The sequence below is a fragment of the Thunnus maccoyii genome, chromosome 3 (genome assembly GCF_910596095.1).
Source record: "Thunnus maccoyii chromosome 3, fThuMac1.1, whole genome shotgun sequence".
Classification (NCBI taxonomy): domain Eukaryota; kingdom Metazoa; phylum Chordata; class Actinopteri; order Scombriformes; family Scombridae; genus Thunnus; species Thunnus maccoyii.
The window spans coordinates 27,208,572-27,225,923 of record NC_056535.1 but is presented as its reverse complement, the minus strand read 5'-3'; the positions used below and the strand labels follow the sequence as shown (position 1 = coordinate 27,225,923).

The following is a 17,352-nucleotide window of genomic DNA, read 5'->3' as shown; positions in this document are numbered from 1 at the left end:
TCCACTGAGGTGCTGACCATCGCTCAAAATATCCACAACAGTAACAATCAGTGACACCAACTGACCAGTAGCACCCAACAAAAAAAGAGGAAAACATTTCTTTCTTTGCGTCTTGTACCATGTCTTAAATCTTTTTTGAATGTCTTCGATGCTCCTCTCACCTGTGGGATTAACACTGTTCACTGTTGCTGCAATTTATTTCCATATAAGATTTTTTTTTTTATTGTTACACTCTTCACTAAGTTTTCCAAGTAAAATGTCCCTGTTGAATTCCTCCAAAAGACATATTTTCTGCTGGGGTTGGAATTGGATGCGGTCACTTGGTCAGCCATTTTTTTTGTTTTGAAAAAGGTCTTAATTTACCCAGAATTCATTGTACCATAGTCCTACTTAAGATAGTCAAGAACTAAACTGCTTTGTGCAGTGGATGAATTTAGATGTCATAAGCCATAGTCAAAGTCTTATCTTTGTGAAACAGGCCCCAGTTTGTAGTGTCATAGCAAGTATATGACTCTACCATCACAAATGGGGAAGGGGGGCCGTTGTTATGGCAGCAGAGTGCTGACAGGTAGTGATCTCATGTTACACGTGACCTTTTGGGTCAATTCACAGCTTGACAAGCATGAGCCGAATACAAATCTGTGAATTAAGAAAGAGAGTCTGTATCTGTACTGTAGGTGTCAGGTATTTAAAATTACAGAATATACATCAAATGCAACCTGCTGTTTTTTTTTCTTCAGACAGCAACAACTCAAACACCTGTGTTGCATTTGTATCTCCTATACGGATAAGCTCAATCCTTTCTACAGATCACTTTTCTGTCTGAGTATCTCATTTCTAATTTTGGCTATGGCCTGATTTCTTCATCCATTGTTTAATATTACTTGACCTGCAGAGAGCCGTGTCAGTTTCAAAATTTGACACCCTTTATTTGCCTGTGTTTAGACACACTAGACAGAGATCCTGGCCCATTAGTCGAGCCCCTTGCGCTACTGAGAGATAACACTACAGAAGGCAACTGTAATCGTCTCTTACAAAAATCAACCACACACTGAATCCGTGGCTTCAAGGCTGTTACATAACGAAATGCCAAGCTATTCAAATAAGTCAGTGGGAGGAATTAAAAGTCTTACATGGAAGGGATGGAGAGAAAATGGAGAAAGGAAAACACTGGTCTGCTAAGTTCACACGGAGGTGGGGCTCAAGATAATCGGATAATGGAAGAACAGCTGAGCAGGCTTTCTCATCACTCGAGTGGCGTGTAAGATGAGTATGACTGATAGTCATTCTGTAAGTGAAATGCTGGATGAAGCAGAGAGGCTAAGCCACTGTGCAGGTTTACAGGGATGAAGGTTTGACTGAATTGAAGGCTCTTTGCTTCTTTGTGCCACACTGACTCTGAAGGATGTAATTCAACAGCTCAGTCTGAAAAGGCAAACCATTAAAAGCTCAAACTAATCACATTTCAAATCACAAGTCAAAAAGTCTTCAATGACTGGTTACAGTAAGCTACATACTTTAAAATGTTGGTTGTATTTTATCACTTGCACAGAAACAGATGGACTGATGTAAGGTGTTTAAATTAAATTGTGTGAGGATAGAGATAACTACACAATGTATTAAATGCAGACTTTTTTTATTTTCAATTATATCAACGGAAATGGTAAAGAGTAGGTAAAAATAATCACATGGGCATTGCTTTTCATTCTGGATAAACATTCCCAGTATTATGACTGAAGGCAGTTACATGAACACAGTTTGTCACATATTTTTGAGACCATCTAAACAATAGTTATGAAATGGTAAAAACAAATGGGTCATCTGTGGATAATTCAGATCTTAATATAATGTACTGCTGATAGCTGCTAAAGTTTGGAAAACACTGAAAAGAAATCACCTCAAAACACTTTCAAAATTTAGTTTTTCAATCATCATGAGCTGCATAAATGTATCTTCTGACTTGAGGCTTTGCTCCAGGAAATGTACTCAACAATCCACTTATAGGCACATCTGTGAGCTATGAAATTGACAAGTAATGTAAAAATCCTGTTGATTTGGGTTGATGTTTCCTTTAAGTAGAAGTACAACGTGTGTTATATACAGTGTACCTGTAATTAAAAAGAGGAGCAAGAGTAATGGAAATCCACTGTGTGATTTTCTTGTGATTCAAAATATTATCATCATTTTGAAATGTGATTTTATGCACACCAAGGTTTATTACTATATATTTTTCTGTTATTGAAATGAGATATAGAATAAACATAAGTATCTAGTGTATACAAAAATGTGTCTTAAACATTCAGCAACCCCATAATGCATCTAATTTGGAGATGAAGGGGTAAAGCTATTACTTAAACACAACATTGATGTTTTAATTTGCTTAATATAGTTCATATATAATGGTAGACTGATTTGGTTACCTTTGTAGTGTTGTGTCTTGTCAAGTCATACTTAACTGAAATCTGTTACAGCAAACACAATAAGACATTGTGATTAGATATCATTATATTAGTGTGCCATTTTCATCAAATATGTAGAGAATCGGGGGTTTGTGTGAAAGTAGTCTCGTGATACCAGACAATCGGAGATCTCCGCCTACTGAAGTCTGGGGATTTCTAAATGCACGGCAGTTGCTTGAACAGCAATAAGAACAGCCGCTAACAAACCTACATCCCTTACATTTTGTCAAGGACAAGCCGCACTGGAAATTATGCTCTCCCCCCATTCTCCTCTGTAGTGAACTGCATGTCACCACCCCAATATGAAGGGCCACCCTAAAGACTTTGGATTGGTTTTGCAATTCAGGGTTTTTTAAAACTCTCTAATTGTTTCCAACCAGTTTTAACAACGAAACCTGAGAGGTTGTCCTCAATCTCTATGAGCGAAGCACTAGACCTGTGAGTCTAGTGTGTAAGGTGCATTTTCAGATATTCTTGAAACCTACAGCAGAACAATAGTTGGGGGAAAAAACTGCCCTCAAGCAAGACCAACATAACACCCAGAAATAAAAGTGCTGTATTGCCCTTTAAATTCTTGCTCCTCTTCTTCTTCTTCATCCGCTCCTTCTGCATTGGTTTGCCAAAGTGCCAAGTGCCAAGTTACTGCTTAATGCTCTAACTCTCTTTAAGCTGATGGTACTCTTGAACTCTTTCTGAGCACGGTATTTACGCAGGAAGACTTCTGTTGTTTACTTGTTTTAGTCTTTGAGCAGTCCCAGCTTTCTGAGAGCCTCTTTCCGATCAGCTCCCATCCCAGGCACCATCATCACAGTGTATCCGACAGAGTTTGAGGGTTTGTGGGGTACAGGCTGAGCTGCAGTTGTGGTTTTCACTGGTTCAGCTGCTGTGATGTGTTGTGGTTCAGGACAGTATCCACCGTTTCTGTGGTTGTCCAGGGTAGTACAGCGCTCTAGACCAGCTGCCTTCGATCCATTGGGTTGGGAGGGATATGATACAGACTCAGACTGTTGGTCACGTCTGGAGTAGTGGTGGAAACTGGCACTGCTCTGCAGAGGCTTGTTCTTGGGTTCTGTGGGCATTTGAGAATAACAAAAAGATGGGCTTCTTGATGGATTAATATTAGCTGGACCTCTTACAAATCTGTTGGGAGTTGGATCCAAAGAGGATTGAGATTTAGGGTGCGCCACTGCCTCATTTTCTGGTTGTTGGTCTTTCAGGAGGCCCAGTTTCTGCAAAGCTTCCAGTCTCACTACTTTAGGATCTGTTGCATGCTTGCTGCTGTATGACGAGTCTGAAGTTATAGATGCTTCATTTTGTGTCATCACAGATATATTGGCAGGAATCATTTTGGGTTTGGGTGCCACAACTGGGGGACCCATCTTAGACTTGGAAGCCTCTGAGTGTGATCTGTCAGATCTTGACAGATCTATAGTATGATCAACTGTGGGACATAAAGGGGTTTTCTTTGTGGAGGCACTCCTCCGCAGATGAACAAGTGCTTCATAGGACAGAGGCCCTCTAGGTAAAGGACCCTCAGCTGTCCTAGTTGAGTAGTCTCTGGGTTTGATGGGAGGAGGTATCACAACATTAACCTCTAAAGGTACTTGAGGAGGTTTCTGGTTGTATTGGTGACCAGATTTGTTGCTTGAAGGAGTGAGCTGAGGCTTAGAGCAGATGTTCTTGTCTGGGGAAACACCTGGTTTAGCACTGAATGCAGAAGAGCTGTTTGCCACAACAAGAGGTGTAGGAACCAAGTAGCTCTGCATGTGTTTGGTGTCAACCTTTTCCTTGATGGGTTCCTCAGAGGCATGTGTTTGTGAGCCTGAAAGACAAAGAAGCACGTTTGTCACTAGATATACAATTAGTCTCTTTTCAAAACATTTTATTGACTACTCCACAGCTAACCCTGCATCTGTCCCCAGAGATTAACTCACTGTTGAGCTTGCTTTTGCTCATTGAGGCTGACAGGTCAGCCAATATGGTAGCAAGGTTGCCAGGGTTGGGCAGTTGGTCAGGTTCGTCATTGGACAGTCCGCTATCCTCCTCAGTATCCAAAGACTCAATAGTCTCCTCCAAAAACATGAGACAGGCCTTCTCTTCAGCAGACAAGTACTCCAGACTATCATCACTCTGTATAAATAAAAACACGCCTTTCCTTTAGAAATGTAATTCCATATATTATTAGTATATATATATATATATATATATATATATATATATATATATATATATATATATATATATATATATATATATTGGTTTGTCATCATATGTCATGTTATTCAGTAAGTGGTATTATATGGTAAAGACAGTTACTTACAAAGCCAGAGTTGGCACTGACAACACTGTCACAGCTGCCAGCACTGTCCATGCCGGTCATCGTCTCCAATCCAATGCCACCTGGCCAGGTATCGCTTTTGGGCATCTTAGTGCTCTACTTATTCAAGGTTAGTGGTGCAGATTGTTGTATCTCAGTCTGTGAAAGGGGGGATAAATGGTGAGTTAAAATCACAATTGAAAACAAAGATTTCTTTTGAAAACACACTCTTGATCAGCAAAGCACTGATCATATAGCCAGACAGCTGTTGCATTGTATCAGACCATAACATTCAGTAACAGAATGACCTTTTACATTAAACCTAGTATTTTTCTTCAATGAACTCTCTGTTAAAACAGTGACCAGGTAACGCTCTGAGCGGGTCTGATTTAACTGCCATAGGACAAAAAGTTGTAAAATAATTTAGACTTAAGCTTCTTCTATAATTGACAGTACAATTGATAAACAACATATGGCTTGAACAAGCCTCGGAGTCAAGCAAGCTGTACATTTGGTTCTCACAAATGCATGCAGGCATGGAGATGAAGGAAAATTAGGTGCTGTGCATGAACAGTAATCAGCACCACAGGGGCCTGGACAGCTCCATATCAGGCTGATCCATGTTTACTATTAGCTCAGGTTTAAATATAAACCATGTCAGTCAAACATGGAAAGATAGCCCGGAGTTCTGTCAACCCAAGATTAAAATGAGTCCAGGGTTACTTTAAAGTTATTAGTCTATACTGTAAACATGGTGTACAAACATGGTGGTTGGATCATGTAGGGTAGGACATTTTGATTAAACATGATATGTTTGGTCATATCATGTTTATAATATTCCAGCATGACTTGGACAAGACTGCACAATTATGGACTTCATACATCATCATCCCATCAAAGAACAATAAATGTGTCCAGTAGCCCTTTAGGGCCTCTGTAAAAAAAAAAAAAAAAAAAAAAAATCTAAATAACCTCCTACATAGGTAATCCATTGTACTAAATAATATTTTTTTTCTCTCCGTAAGTTATGTTTTCATCAAGTTAAAACTTCTCTACTCACAGGAGCAGTTTTAGCTAAGTTTTTTATTGGTTCATTGAAGTTTTTGCAGGTAAGCACCTACACCCAAGACTTAAGAATCAATTGTTGCAGAACAGCAACCATTTGCAAGACAATAAGAAATTTGCATTATTATTTTCATAACATCCATATTTGCTTAGTGTTCATCTAGGTCTGATTGTCAAATAAAATCTTGTGTGAAGACAATTGTTTTCAACAGTTGACTCTTAAATCTAAGAGAATGTTGAAGCTCCCTGAAATACACCAACAAGGAGTTCTTAACACAATCCATGCTGACAACTGCCTTACCATCACAATTTTGAGAAAAACAATTGAAGGCAATTCGATGGATGGTTTATCTCAAGCAAGTCTTAGACTCTGGCTTCACTAATGGTTTGCAATAATGTAATACATAATCTATAGTTAATTGGCTTAAACCACTGCAATGGTCCTGTGTGTTTAGTTGAAAAAGTAATGTATGAACTATTAGGCTATTTTCTAGATTTCTAAATTGCTCCGTCTCTCATGTCATCTCATCAACATGTAATATCCTATGTAACCTTGTGGTGTCCTTCATATATACACCCATTAACTGATGACTAGACAGCCTTGCCGGTAGAGAATGACAGGCTATCATAGTTTGACAGATATCTAACTAGTCCTCTTACTGCATGTGACTCAGATTACAGCCCACATGCCACTCCTAATCTTCCTGAACCGGATCAGTTTCAGAGGGAGTGGAAGGCAGCAGAAATGATCTCCTGAAAGCTATATGATATCCAGTTTGATCATGTTGTCTTACTGTAACAGACTTGTATTAGAACATTTTTAATTTGGATGCATGTTCTTACTTAGAAAAGACCATTAGTTTCCTCCTGGGGATGCTAAAATAAATGGACCATTATGGCACTGCGTGTAAAAGCATTTTCTTAATGGTGCATTTACTCTATATTGCCATTACAAATTGAATGAACAGTTGTTTAACGGATATTTGAGCATGAGATTTCAACCAGAACCAATTTTAGAGAATAAGTATTTTACTTTTATAGTGGAATTGTAGAAATCGAGCTGGAAGTTTAGTATAAATGAACCCTTGTCTGATCCCAGTGAAAAGAAAATTCACTTCTGGATAAGTTTCAACACCTGAGACGGAAGGGCTGTGAGATAGGCCATCGAAGGCACAAAAGCACTCCTGTTCACAGTTCATGCATGTCATCTCAACCCTGTAAAAATTTAAAACCCACTTCCCCGGGCCAGCATGTAAATGTCCCCATCCGTCCTGTTGCATGCAGGTCAGGATATGAATCTGAAAAGCGGAAACTCTGAGATAGCGTTTATTGTGTTTTCAGCTGACGCAATCTGGCTTGATCACATGCAAATAACCAGAGCAGCTGCTGTTGCCTGGATATCAGAAGAGCATTTTAAACTCTAAAGCTATTTCTGTTAATCACATTTGCCCTCCCTATAAAGTATTATATAGTTAACGTGCTGTTCAGTGTGATGTTTGACTTGAGGTTACTCCCTTGTCATAACAAAACCAGTCTAATCAGACTGTAGTTAGACATTAACTGCAGTAGACAGTTTCCAGTGAAAGGACATCTAAAAGACCCATGAAAATAAATCCTAACGTTATCTCCATTTAGATACACCTATCAACACAGTAGCAAGTGCCACGAAAACCAGGATGAGTTTAGATGTTACAAAACAGTATGATGCACATGTAGAATGAGAGCAATAAATTTAATTGCCATGTCAAACTCCTTAGAACATTAAATTCTGGTCTAGTAACACAGTTGCTGTGTTGTTTTAATTGTGGCTATAAAAGAGGGCCTTGCCGAGATTATATTATCCATAGCGGATTCTATAGAGGGATTATGCAACCAGGTCAAATCATCACTGTTAATTTTTTTCAAGTTTGTTTTATTCCTCACTACCTGGCCTTCAACCCCGTGCATTCAGATTCCTCAGGGTCCAAGTTCATTTGGCTATATGTACTTTATGATAACATTGACACACTCTACAAAAATATACATACATTCATTGAACAAAAATCCTTTTACTTCAGTCTCAAAATACCCCTGAAACCAGTCTGCAAATAATACAAAGGCTGATTAAATACTATTAAGAAAGACATCTAAGGTAGTCTCAACTTTAAAAAAACAGGGATTTTTGTCAGGAAATTAAAATAGTTCAAATCAACATAATTTATCTTAATATCAGTTCGATGCCATTTATTTGAATAGTTTCATCTCTTATATCAACGTCAGAAGAAAAAAACACGATTAAAACTAAATCTATACAACATAAAGGCGTGTTAAAAACAAACTTTAAGTAGATTTAACTGACCACAGCGTCAAAGTTTCTCGATGAAAACGGCATTAATTGACTACATACCTGTTTGAACCTCCGTATGTCAGTTATCCATCTTCTGCCTCCAGTGCAAGTGGAAGACACCTGTGAGCTGCTCGGTGATACCTTCATGAAGGACTTTGTGCCCTGTAAGCTTTTGGCCAATCATAGAGCAGCATTCTCCTTAAGACGCGCGAGCCGTCGTTGTCATAGCAGTGCAGTTCCCACAACTCCGGTAATCTGCTAATCATTAACCGTTAAGTATCTCTGCTTCAAACTCTACATCACGTTACTAGATCGTCTAAATTAGTCAGGTTTGTTACTCTAAAGTTACTCGTAACTAATTTACAAGCTAATTTAAATGGGCTACATTACTCCCTGTATAATTACTCGCATTTGGGAGCAGTATTTTCGTTACATTAACGTTACCTGCCGTTAGTTAGAAACTTTACCCGCGTTAAATGACGAAAGTGAAAATAAATCGCTGTTAACCGTCACAAATGCACAGTGGTGGAAAGTAACTAAGTACATTTACTCAAGTACTGTACTTAACTACAAATTTGAGGTAAGCTACTTGTACTGTACTTGAGTAGGCTATTTCAATTTTAGGATTTTAGGCTACTTTGAGCAGGGAAATATTGTACTTTTTACTCCACTACATGTATTTACCACTTATAGTTACTAATATCTTTTCGGATTAAGATTGAACATAAAATAATACATTCTAATATTCTAACTGTTGTTTAAATTCTCTGCTCTTTTCAGTTTTTAAATTTGTTTTGCACTGTGTGTGAAAGGTGCTATATAAATAATGTGTACGCTAATATATGATGCAGTACTATTAACCAAAGTATCTACAATTGGCTCCACAACGATAAACTACACCATTAAAATGCTCTTACATGATAAAAACAAACAATATAATATAATAATATAACACTCAAAAAGAAGCCAGTCTACATAATAATACTTCTGTACTTTTACAAAATTAACATTTTGAATTCAGGACTTTTACTTGTAATGGAGCATTTTTTAGACAACAGCATTTCTACTTTTACTGACGGATCTGAATATTTCTTCCACCACTGCAAATGCAGTTCAGCTCTATCTGTCATTGTTCTTATCATTTTGCTTGGTAATTTCACCAAAAGCTGTCTTAATTCTAGACAATTAATTGTCTAGAATTAATTCGAGACACTTTCTTTTTCTTTTCTTTCTTCTCTCTCTTCTTGTTTCTCAATTTGCTTTCTCTTCGTGCAGCTACTATTATTTTCATTTCTGATTAACTCACTGATTATTTTCTCAAGTAATAGAATCATTGTTTGGTCCATAAAATGTCAGAAAAATGTAACATATGCTTATAGGGAAGAATTGACATTTGTGCTTGGATAAAATTATTTCTGTCAGTCAACTAATCAATTATTTGACAAATCTTTGATGTGTCAGCACATCATATTTTTTCTTCCATTTTTGTCATTATTGTATACTAAACGCAAAAACAATATGCTATAACAATTCACATATAGTAAATACATACTGTATATAAATCATGGATTTGGAACCACCAGATAAAATCAACTTTTCCAGCCTAAGTTAAGATGAGCCTTTTTCACTGCAGCCATGTTGACTAGGAGAAAAAGCACTGGTGTAACTTCTTACATTAATAACAGCTCCATCCCATGAGGTGTCCCTCTGAGCCAGCATGAACATGGGACTGGAACTGGCACACCTAAATGTAATGCAGCCATTATTAACATTATTTTGTTTTTCCCTTTATGAAGAAAATAAATGGTTGTCCCACAGTTCTTAAAAAATGTCTGTAGTATTAGAAGAAACGAATCCTTCAAGGTAAAAGAGTCCACTATCACTCTAGACACAAACAATTTATGCATAAATACCAACTACAAAATTAAGAGCATCTTATTCCTTACATGACCATGTTCAGGTAAGTAGGGTTGGTTTAGTGACCTCTTTGTAGTGGCAGCAGTAGCTGCTACAGTTGGTCAAACAGTGAGTGATCCTATTAAGAGAGGGTAGATGTTCCTTAAAATAACATACTGCAGGTAGTGTAATCCCACTATTATGGCACAGGATCAGTAGTGTTTAGCCAACTGGAGTTTATTTCCAGTGGTCATGGATTTCAATTGGAGTTTTAAATACAGATGGGTGATAAGGACCAAATTAGTACCGTAATAGTTATCAGAGCATTATAAATATCTATGTTACTATCTGTTTAGTATAAAAATATATAAAACCACTTAATTACAGTTAAGCTCAAGTTTTTAAAGATTTCTATAAATGTCTAACATTCATTTAGACATAAGAACTGTCAACTATTATCTCAATATGAGTTGTCACAATACAATTATGTCTAAACAATATTTACCACCTGTAATAGTGAATTATAAGAAATACTACAGACATGAAACACAGAAAACAGCTTTGCAACTTGGAAGAGTAAAGTGAACAACAGGAAAAAGTTGATACAGAACGACTCATACACAAAGACTGCCGGCAATAGCTTTTAATTGTGACACAACACTGAAAAAAATCAAGTAAATCCAGTTATTCTGTAGTGCTTTGTGTGCAACATTCATTGTTATTGTCCTTGAAGAGTCATGAGAACTTTGTAAATACAAAATACAACAAAGCCATTTCATAGTTTCACTTTTATGCAAGCCGTTTAAACCATAATCACTGTTAAAATAACTAAAAGATAACATGAGGAAAGAAATCTTAGTAATTCACATTCAAACAAAGAAATAATGACATTTTTGCTTTGCCTCTCCTTAACCCCCAAACACAATCTCAGAACCAATAATAAAAATCTGAAAAAAATCCCAGAAACAAGACCTCCATTGTTTAAACTTAATTTTTTGGCAACAACTTAATACCAATATTGCAATCACAGGACTGTGAAATAGAAACACTGTTGCTGCACAAAGTGAGGCCGCGATGAACTGGGCAACTTCCGCATTTATCTTCGTGACCTCCAATGAAAAATTTGTGAGCTGATATTTAACATAAGTGCATGCTTCATCCTTACAGGTAGTGAATATCAAAGAAATTAGCTCAGAGATGAAATCTGACATCTGCTGAAAATATGAGAACATGCTCCAGTTGTGCGAAACATACAGTGGAACAAAGTGGTAATTTTTAGAGAACATGCACTCCATATTAAACCAAAATGGGCCTTTACTCAAAGTTCCCTAACACCCTGACTAGAGTTAAGTCTTGGTCTCCAAATGTGAGGTGAAAAATAATTGAAAAGGTAAACAGTTATGATGTTATTTAGCAAAGCACATAAATGTAAAGTACTATACCTGAACAGTAAATGCATTAAGTGAGAAGGTTTTATCTCATACAGCAAGTCTTATTTATGATTTCGAGTCGATAAACTAGCTCTCACCACACTCTTGTGTTCTGAAATAAATGCTTATACACTTCATCACACTTGAAGCGTTTCTCAAAATACATAGCAATATAAAACAAAACTGTATTTCTTTTTAAAAAGATTTGTTCTCACAGCATGGTGACATTTGAAAATGACACACTAGAATGAAAAAATTGCACTCCTGAAAAATTGTCGTACCCATGAAGGAAAAGTAAAACAGCTAAAGGTTTGTAAAACGTTGTTTTCAGCACCATTATTTATTTTTTGTCTAATTTAAAACAAGCAAACTGATAAACCATGTTGCAACATCAAAAAAAAAAAGAAAGAAAAAACCCAAAACAATTAGGCTCATTATGGATCACAATTTGCAATATGATATTATATTTCAAAATGCATAACCTCGATCTCAGTGGCCTTTGCACAGTAAAGTCAAATAGCATGTTTGTATATAGATGAACCCAGCTTAGCATTCACACAGTCCGACCTGTGATGAACAATTCAGATTATCTAAAATTGGCCAAATTATCAGTTTTGAATATTGGAAGAGTTTCTGACATCTGTAAACAAGGGAAATAAAAAAAAACATGCTACATAACCAACATTATGAATAACAGTCAAACTTGGTGTGCTGCTTAAGACAACAGTGAATATGGTCACATCATAGTGAAAATAATTCTTAGTGGTTGTTTTAAACTCTTCATAGAGACAGATAGTGGTGTTTGACCACACGTCAGTTTGAAAAGTCACAGGTAAGTAGTGACAGTTTGATTCTTTCTTTTATCTAAAGGAGGATACATTAGCCACTATTTGCTTTGTCTAACGCATAGAGAAATTATAACGGTTTAAAACAAATCCAAAGAATTGTTTTGCAAATTGTTCTTGACCCAGTTAAACAGAGCTGAAACCATCCCTAACAGACTAAAATGATGGTTTAATGACATCGGAGCACTGCAGTAGTGTTTCTGAATTTGAAAACTGACAGCAGTTAAAAAGGTAATACTGAACCGGTTCGAGGCTTAACACACAGTCTGCAAATTCTCCATAGATGTCACTGGACAATGTGAGGTAGAGGATCACACAAGCAGACAAATAGACCAACAGATTTGCCAGATGTGGGGCACAGGGTTGGTGGTTGTTTTTGTGAGAGGGAAAAAAAAAAAGACTAAAGAACTTTCACACTTCGCCAAAATTGGTGTGGCCTGTCTCCTTGGCATGCTCTCGGGCTTCCTTTTGTCCCACCAGGCCCGTCTGGCACACCATACAGCGCAATGCAAAGCGGTTAACGTCCGTGAACTGCCGCTTGCGGCGAGCTTCGTCTGCCAACTCAAGGGCCTGAGCCAGGATTACATCATCTGTGGTGGAGAAGATAGTCTGGGGCGGGGCGTCAGCGCCGGGGGTCTCTTTCTGAAGCGGATCATAGTGGATGCCGTCGTAGATGAGCAGCACGCGTTTATGGTAGCCGGCATCCTCCCCGAATCGATCCACTCGGACTGTCTGAGTGTCCACCACACAGATCTCACACTGGTAAAACTTGGACAGGATGGACACCTCGATGGCTCCGCCCCAGGTGTCATCACGTCTTATCCAAGAGCAGTACTCCTCGTTGGTCTTTCCCAGCACTGCTTCAGAGTATGCTGCCGGGTCACTCGACACTATCTGAGCGATGAGGCCGCGCATCTCAGGGGCACAAGCAAGGTCGTATACACCGCCTTCCACCACATAATACACACTGGTGAATAGGCAGGAGTTATCAGCTGGGACCACTCGACGTGCCAGAATGGGTGAGGCTTCTAGGCGCGGTGCTTTAGTCACAGTGGAATGATCCTGAGGCTTTGGCTTGTTTTTTTCTTCCTCGACAATGAGTGTGTCACCTATAAAGGATAACATACCAATAACATTCACTTATCAACTGAATGTTGTGTATATTTTTTTTAAAAGTCTCAAAAAATGGTGTAAATGTAAATTAGATATATTTACATGAGATCAGTTCACCTAAATTATAAAAAACAGGTTTGTCAAGGTTTTGAGATTTACATCTGATATTTCTGACGCCACCCTAATACAATGAGGGTGAACTGAATTTCATCTGGTGTCTTCACAGCATTAAAGAAAGAAAAACACATTTTCAGAAACTGTCACAGTTACTCTGGGTCATCCACAGAACTATTTCCTCTTCAACCTACTTAAATGTTGGCTCAATCATTGTAATTATAATTTTGTGTCTTCAAACAAAATTTAGAGCATGTAATAAAAACAATATTCATCTAAACAATCCATGGTCCATGTTATCTGCACATTTTTGATGTTTAACATACCTGATTTGATGGGGTAGTCCTTGAGGTGAGCATCTCCGTTTCGAAGATCAAGACTGGAGGGAGGGTAACCAACCATAATTTTCTGCACGTCACAGGGGATACCAGTCAGCTCCTCCACCTTTCTCTTCAGCTCTTGCACACAGGACTGATGAGTCAAGCCTTGCATTATGTGGCTCCCATTTTTGGTCTTACAGCGAAGCCGCAACATCCTGCCTGTAAAACAATGTCACAATCATTGAACTTAAAGGTGCAGTGTGTTGAGTTTAGTAGCATTTAGCAGAACAGACTCAGCAGAAATGGAATATAATATTCATAAGTATATCTTGATTAGTGTTAATCACCTGAAAATAAGAATCGTGTTTTTGTTAACTTAGAATGAGCCCATTACATCTACATAGAGAGCAGGTCCTCTTCTACGGAGCTGCTATGTTGCACCACCATGTTTCTACAGTAGCCAAGAATGGACAAACCAAACACTGGCTCTAGAGAGGACCTTTTGTGTTTTTTGTGAGTTTCACAGCCACCGCAGGTTCTTCTAAATGCTTGGAAGTGGAGGATGAGGGGAAGGGTATTCAGTTGGTTGCAATCTGCAAACTCACTGCTAGATGCCACTAAATTCTGCACACTGGTCCTTTAACTCAAATTTGCAACAGTGCAAGTATTTGGTATAAACTTTAATCATACGTAAGGACAGAATATAAGTTCTATTAGCTAAGAGGGCACTTTCTGGACATTTTCTGTCATACAAAATATTGAATCAACTTTGTAATCAAGTTTTACTTTAACAATAAAAACCTATATAAGAGATCTTATTATTGTGTCTGAATCTTGATCAAGATTTGTTTTACAAATCCAGTTATATTCTAATTTCTGCTCCTGTCAATCGAATCCTTAATGGTAAATATGTAAACAAAAGACAACAACCACAGGCAGAAAAGTTTGTCAGTCACAGGTCTCAGCTTATTAAATTGTTTGAAATACCTTTGGCTTATGTGGCAGTCTTCTTCAAAGCAAATCTGGAGCTATTTACTGCTCATGATTAACTTTGGTGACTCTTTGGTGAGTGTAGTAAAAAAAAGTATATATTTTTTTTTAAATTATGAAAAGCAAAAAAAGTAAAACTTTTTAAATTTAAAATGGGTTGCATGGAAGGCACATCAATTAACAAAATGGCTGCTTCAAAGGAGCAAAAAGTGAAGATGGTCTGTGTATTGCTGTGAGGTCAGTGTTGTCATTTCTATGGTTCAACAGAAATGTTTAGTTTTCCAAAATGACTTTCCAATTTACCATTTTAGTAATGGTAAGAGAATGTCAGCCAACCAGTTAGTGTTAGTCCAAATGTAAACAAAAAGGCAGTTTGTCAGTATTGTTTACATTAGAATTACTGTATTTGAACAGTAACACTTAATTCAACTAGGGAGTGGCCTTTATTTGAGACAGGCCTTTAACAAACAACTTCTTTTAACAAGGTCAAAATGTCTTGACTCAAAACACATATGGCAGCCAGACAAGAAAGCAGTATGGTTACAACTTCTGGTCACCAACTTTCTTATGATCAAAAAAAAGGCAACTCACTTTGTGAAATGGATTAACATTTCACTTTAAGGACAATGTACACATCCCTTTGTAACAGCAACTGCAACTGTCAATTGGATGATTACCAGTGTTTCAAAAAAAAGCAAGGTTTGTTTAACAACTTGCTTTGTTTTTCAACGTTCCTATCATCTATTTGTCTGTCACTAAAACACAACATTAAAGGACGGGTTCACTGTTATTCAAGTAAACTATAGTCAGGTGCCCAAATGAACATTGAAATAGGCATTTTTTCTTGCCATAGTCAGCCTCAGATCAACATTTAAATTGATTTTTTTTGCACAAATTGACTGTGTGGACACACTGTGGATTTCGGCCCCTAACACTTACATTGAAAGCACATTTGAAGGGGATCTTTTAATAGCCAGTATGAACAGGAGGAATGATTACAGTGAGGAAAACCTCTTTTAGTGTTCATATGGGCACCTAACTTGTTTTAAGACAGACTTGAAAATTTGTGAACCTATCCTTTAACACGAATTTAATTCTCAAAGCAAAAGTCTACTACAGTGATTATGGGGCACAATCTAGGCCTATAACTTGGCAACGTTTTCAAGATACAATAATAGATTCATAACCTTATTGGGTGAGACTCATGTTAGCATCTGTGGGACACCATTGAGACTTTTAAACGACTTGTAAACAGTTAAACTACTAAATATTGTTTAGTCGAGCTGGTGCTGAACTTCACTTTATTCAGATCTTACTGTAGTAGTCCTCTACTGTTGGCTAAGTTAGCTCCAAACTTGGTGGCTATAACTATGGCTATATTAGCTGACTCAGGCTACTGGTAATTGTTAGCCAATCTTTTGAATGTCGGATATCACAACATGCTGAAAGTAGTGTCATAATATTGCTATACAGCTAGATGAAACCAGCATAACAATAAAAGTGCTGATGAATAGCGGTAGGAGAGTAAAACACCTGACAGCGACGTTGCTTTGTTTTACTTTTCTTTGTTCTGCCAGTTAACATTGACGAGTTACCATAACAAGCCAGTCAGATAAAAGAGGCTAAGCTAGCAACTCCCTGCCAAGCAAGGGAAAAAAAGCAACATCATGTGTTTCCATTTGTCACATAACTTGTCATAGATGGTCAAGGCGTAACTGACAGTTATCCGGGAAATGTATGAAAGAAACATAGCGATACTTGCCCGAATTCAGAGTCAAATTACCTTTAACCGTAGCTAACCGACATCATCTGCTAACGTTAGCATGCTAATCTACTTTGCGTTAACTGGACAGTTTTCCAAGCATTTCACGTTCAGGTTAACTTTAGTAAATTCTGTTACCTGTCTACTGACAATTCTATACACGACAGGATACACTGAGTGAGCTGACAACAAATTAATTTTGTTTTCTTACCTGCCGTTGACTGCAGCCCTTCCTCAAACAATAAACATCCAGTGAGAGACTGATGTGTAGAACGTCAGTCGACGTCTCTATGACCTCATGACGCTCTCTGTCCGCTAAAACCGTAAATTCTCTAGTAGATATACATTAACCGTGTGTGGAAGTTACTATAATCTTTGCAATATGTGTGCATGTTTTATGCACACATATACCAGTATATTTACACACATGTATGGCACAAGTAGGCACAAACTATAATTCAAGACAGGGCGGATTTCATTATTTTGGCCCCTCTGTCTTTGTAGTGTGTGCCAAACAAACTGTAGATGACTTTAACTAACATTTAACATTGTTCAATCACAAAAACTCAGTGTTTCCATGTTGTAGCTACTATAAAATGAATAGAGATTTATAATGATGAAGGTAAATATGTATCCTGGTTATTACAGATTTACACAACTGACTAATATTAGGTTATGAATACTTCATCTTAGTTTAGGTTATGTGTTGTCATGT

The 17,352-nt window shown here is 37.5% G+C and overlaps 2 protein-coding genes across 3 annotated transcripts; both read right to left on the bottom strand.

Annotated features, from left to right (window-relative positions):
- Positions 1–1,619: 1,619 nt before the first annotated feature.
- zgc:158258 (uncharacterized protein LOC791186 homolog) lies at positions 1,620–8,923 on the bottom strand. Its single transcript, XM_042405459.1, has 4 exons — positions 8,228–8,923; positions 4,780–4,935; positions 4,394–4,589; positions 1,620–4,281 (listed from the first exon to the last, which is right to left on the bottom strand). Exons 2-4 carry the CDS (start codon positions 4,882–4,884, stop codon positions 3,197–3,199), a joined length of 1,386 nt encoding a protein of 461 aa, XP_042261393.1. The 5' UTR covers positions 4,885–4,935; positions 8,228–8,923; the 3' UTR covers positions 1,620–3,196.
- Positions 8,924–10,691: 1,768 nt separating this feature from the next.
- On the bottom strand, positions 10,692–16,950 carry yod1 (YOD1 deubiquitinase). Of its 2 annotated transcripts, none has more exons than XM_042405482.1 (3): positions 16,849–16,950; positions 13,892–14,104; positions 10,692–13,447 (listed from the first exon to the last, which is right to left on the bottom strand). In XM_042405482.1, the coding sequence occupies exons 2-3, from the start codon at positions 14,097–14,099 to the stop codon at positions 12,750–12,752; spliced, it is 906 nt and encodes a 301-aa protein (XP_042261416.1). In that variant the 5' UTR covers positions 14,100–14,104; positions 16,849–16,950; the 3' UTR covers positions 10,692–12,749. The 2 variants fall into 2 exon arrangements, with proteins under 2 accessions (XP_042261416.1, XP_042261417.1); XM_042405483.1 differs by lacking the exon at positions 16,849–16,950 and adding an exon at positions 16,659–16,729.
- Between the last annotated feature and the right edge of the window lie 402 nt (positions 16,951–17,352).

Coding starts and splice junctions, on each gene's coding strand:
- yod1 (XM_042405482.1), bottom strand. CDS start 14,099: ATGTTGCGGCTTCGCTGTAAGACCAAAAATGGGAGCCACATAATGCAA. Junction 13,448..13,891: donor GGACTACCCCATCAAATCAG/GTATGTTAAACA, acceptor TATCCTTTATAG/GTGACACACTCATTGTCGAG.
- zgc:158258 (XM_042405459.1), bottom strand. CDS start 4,884: ATGCCCAAAAGCGATACCTGGCCAGGTGGCATTGGATTGGAGACGATG. Junction 4,590..4,779: donor TCAGTGCCAACTCTGGCTTT/GTAAGTAACTGT, acceptor TTATTTATACAG/AGTGATGATAGTCTGGAGTA. Junction 4,282..4,393: donor GAGCAAAAGCAAGCTCAACA/GTGAGTTAATCT, acceptor TTTGTCTTTCAG/GCTCACAAACACATGCCTCT.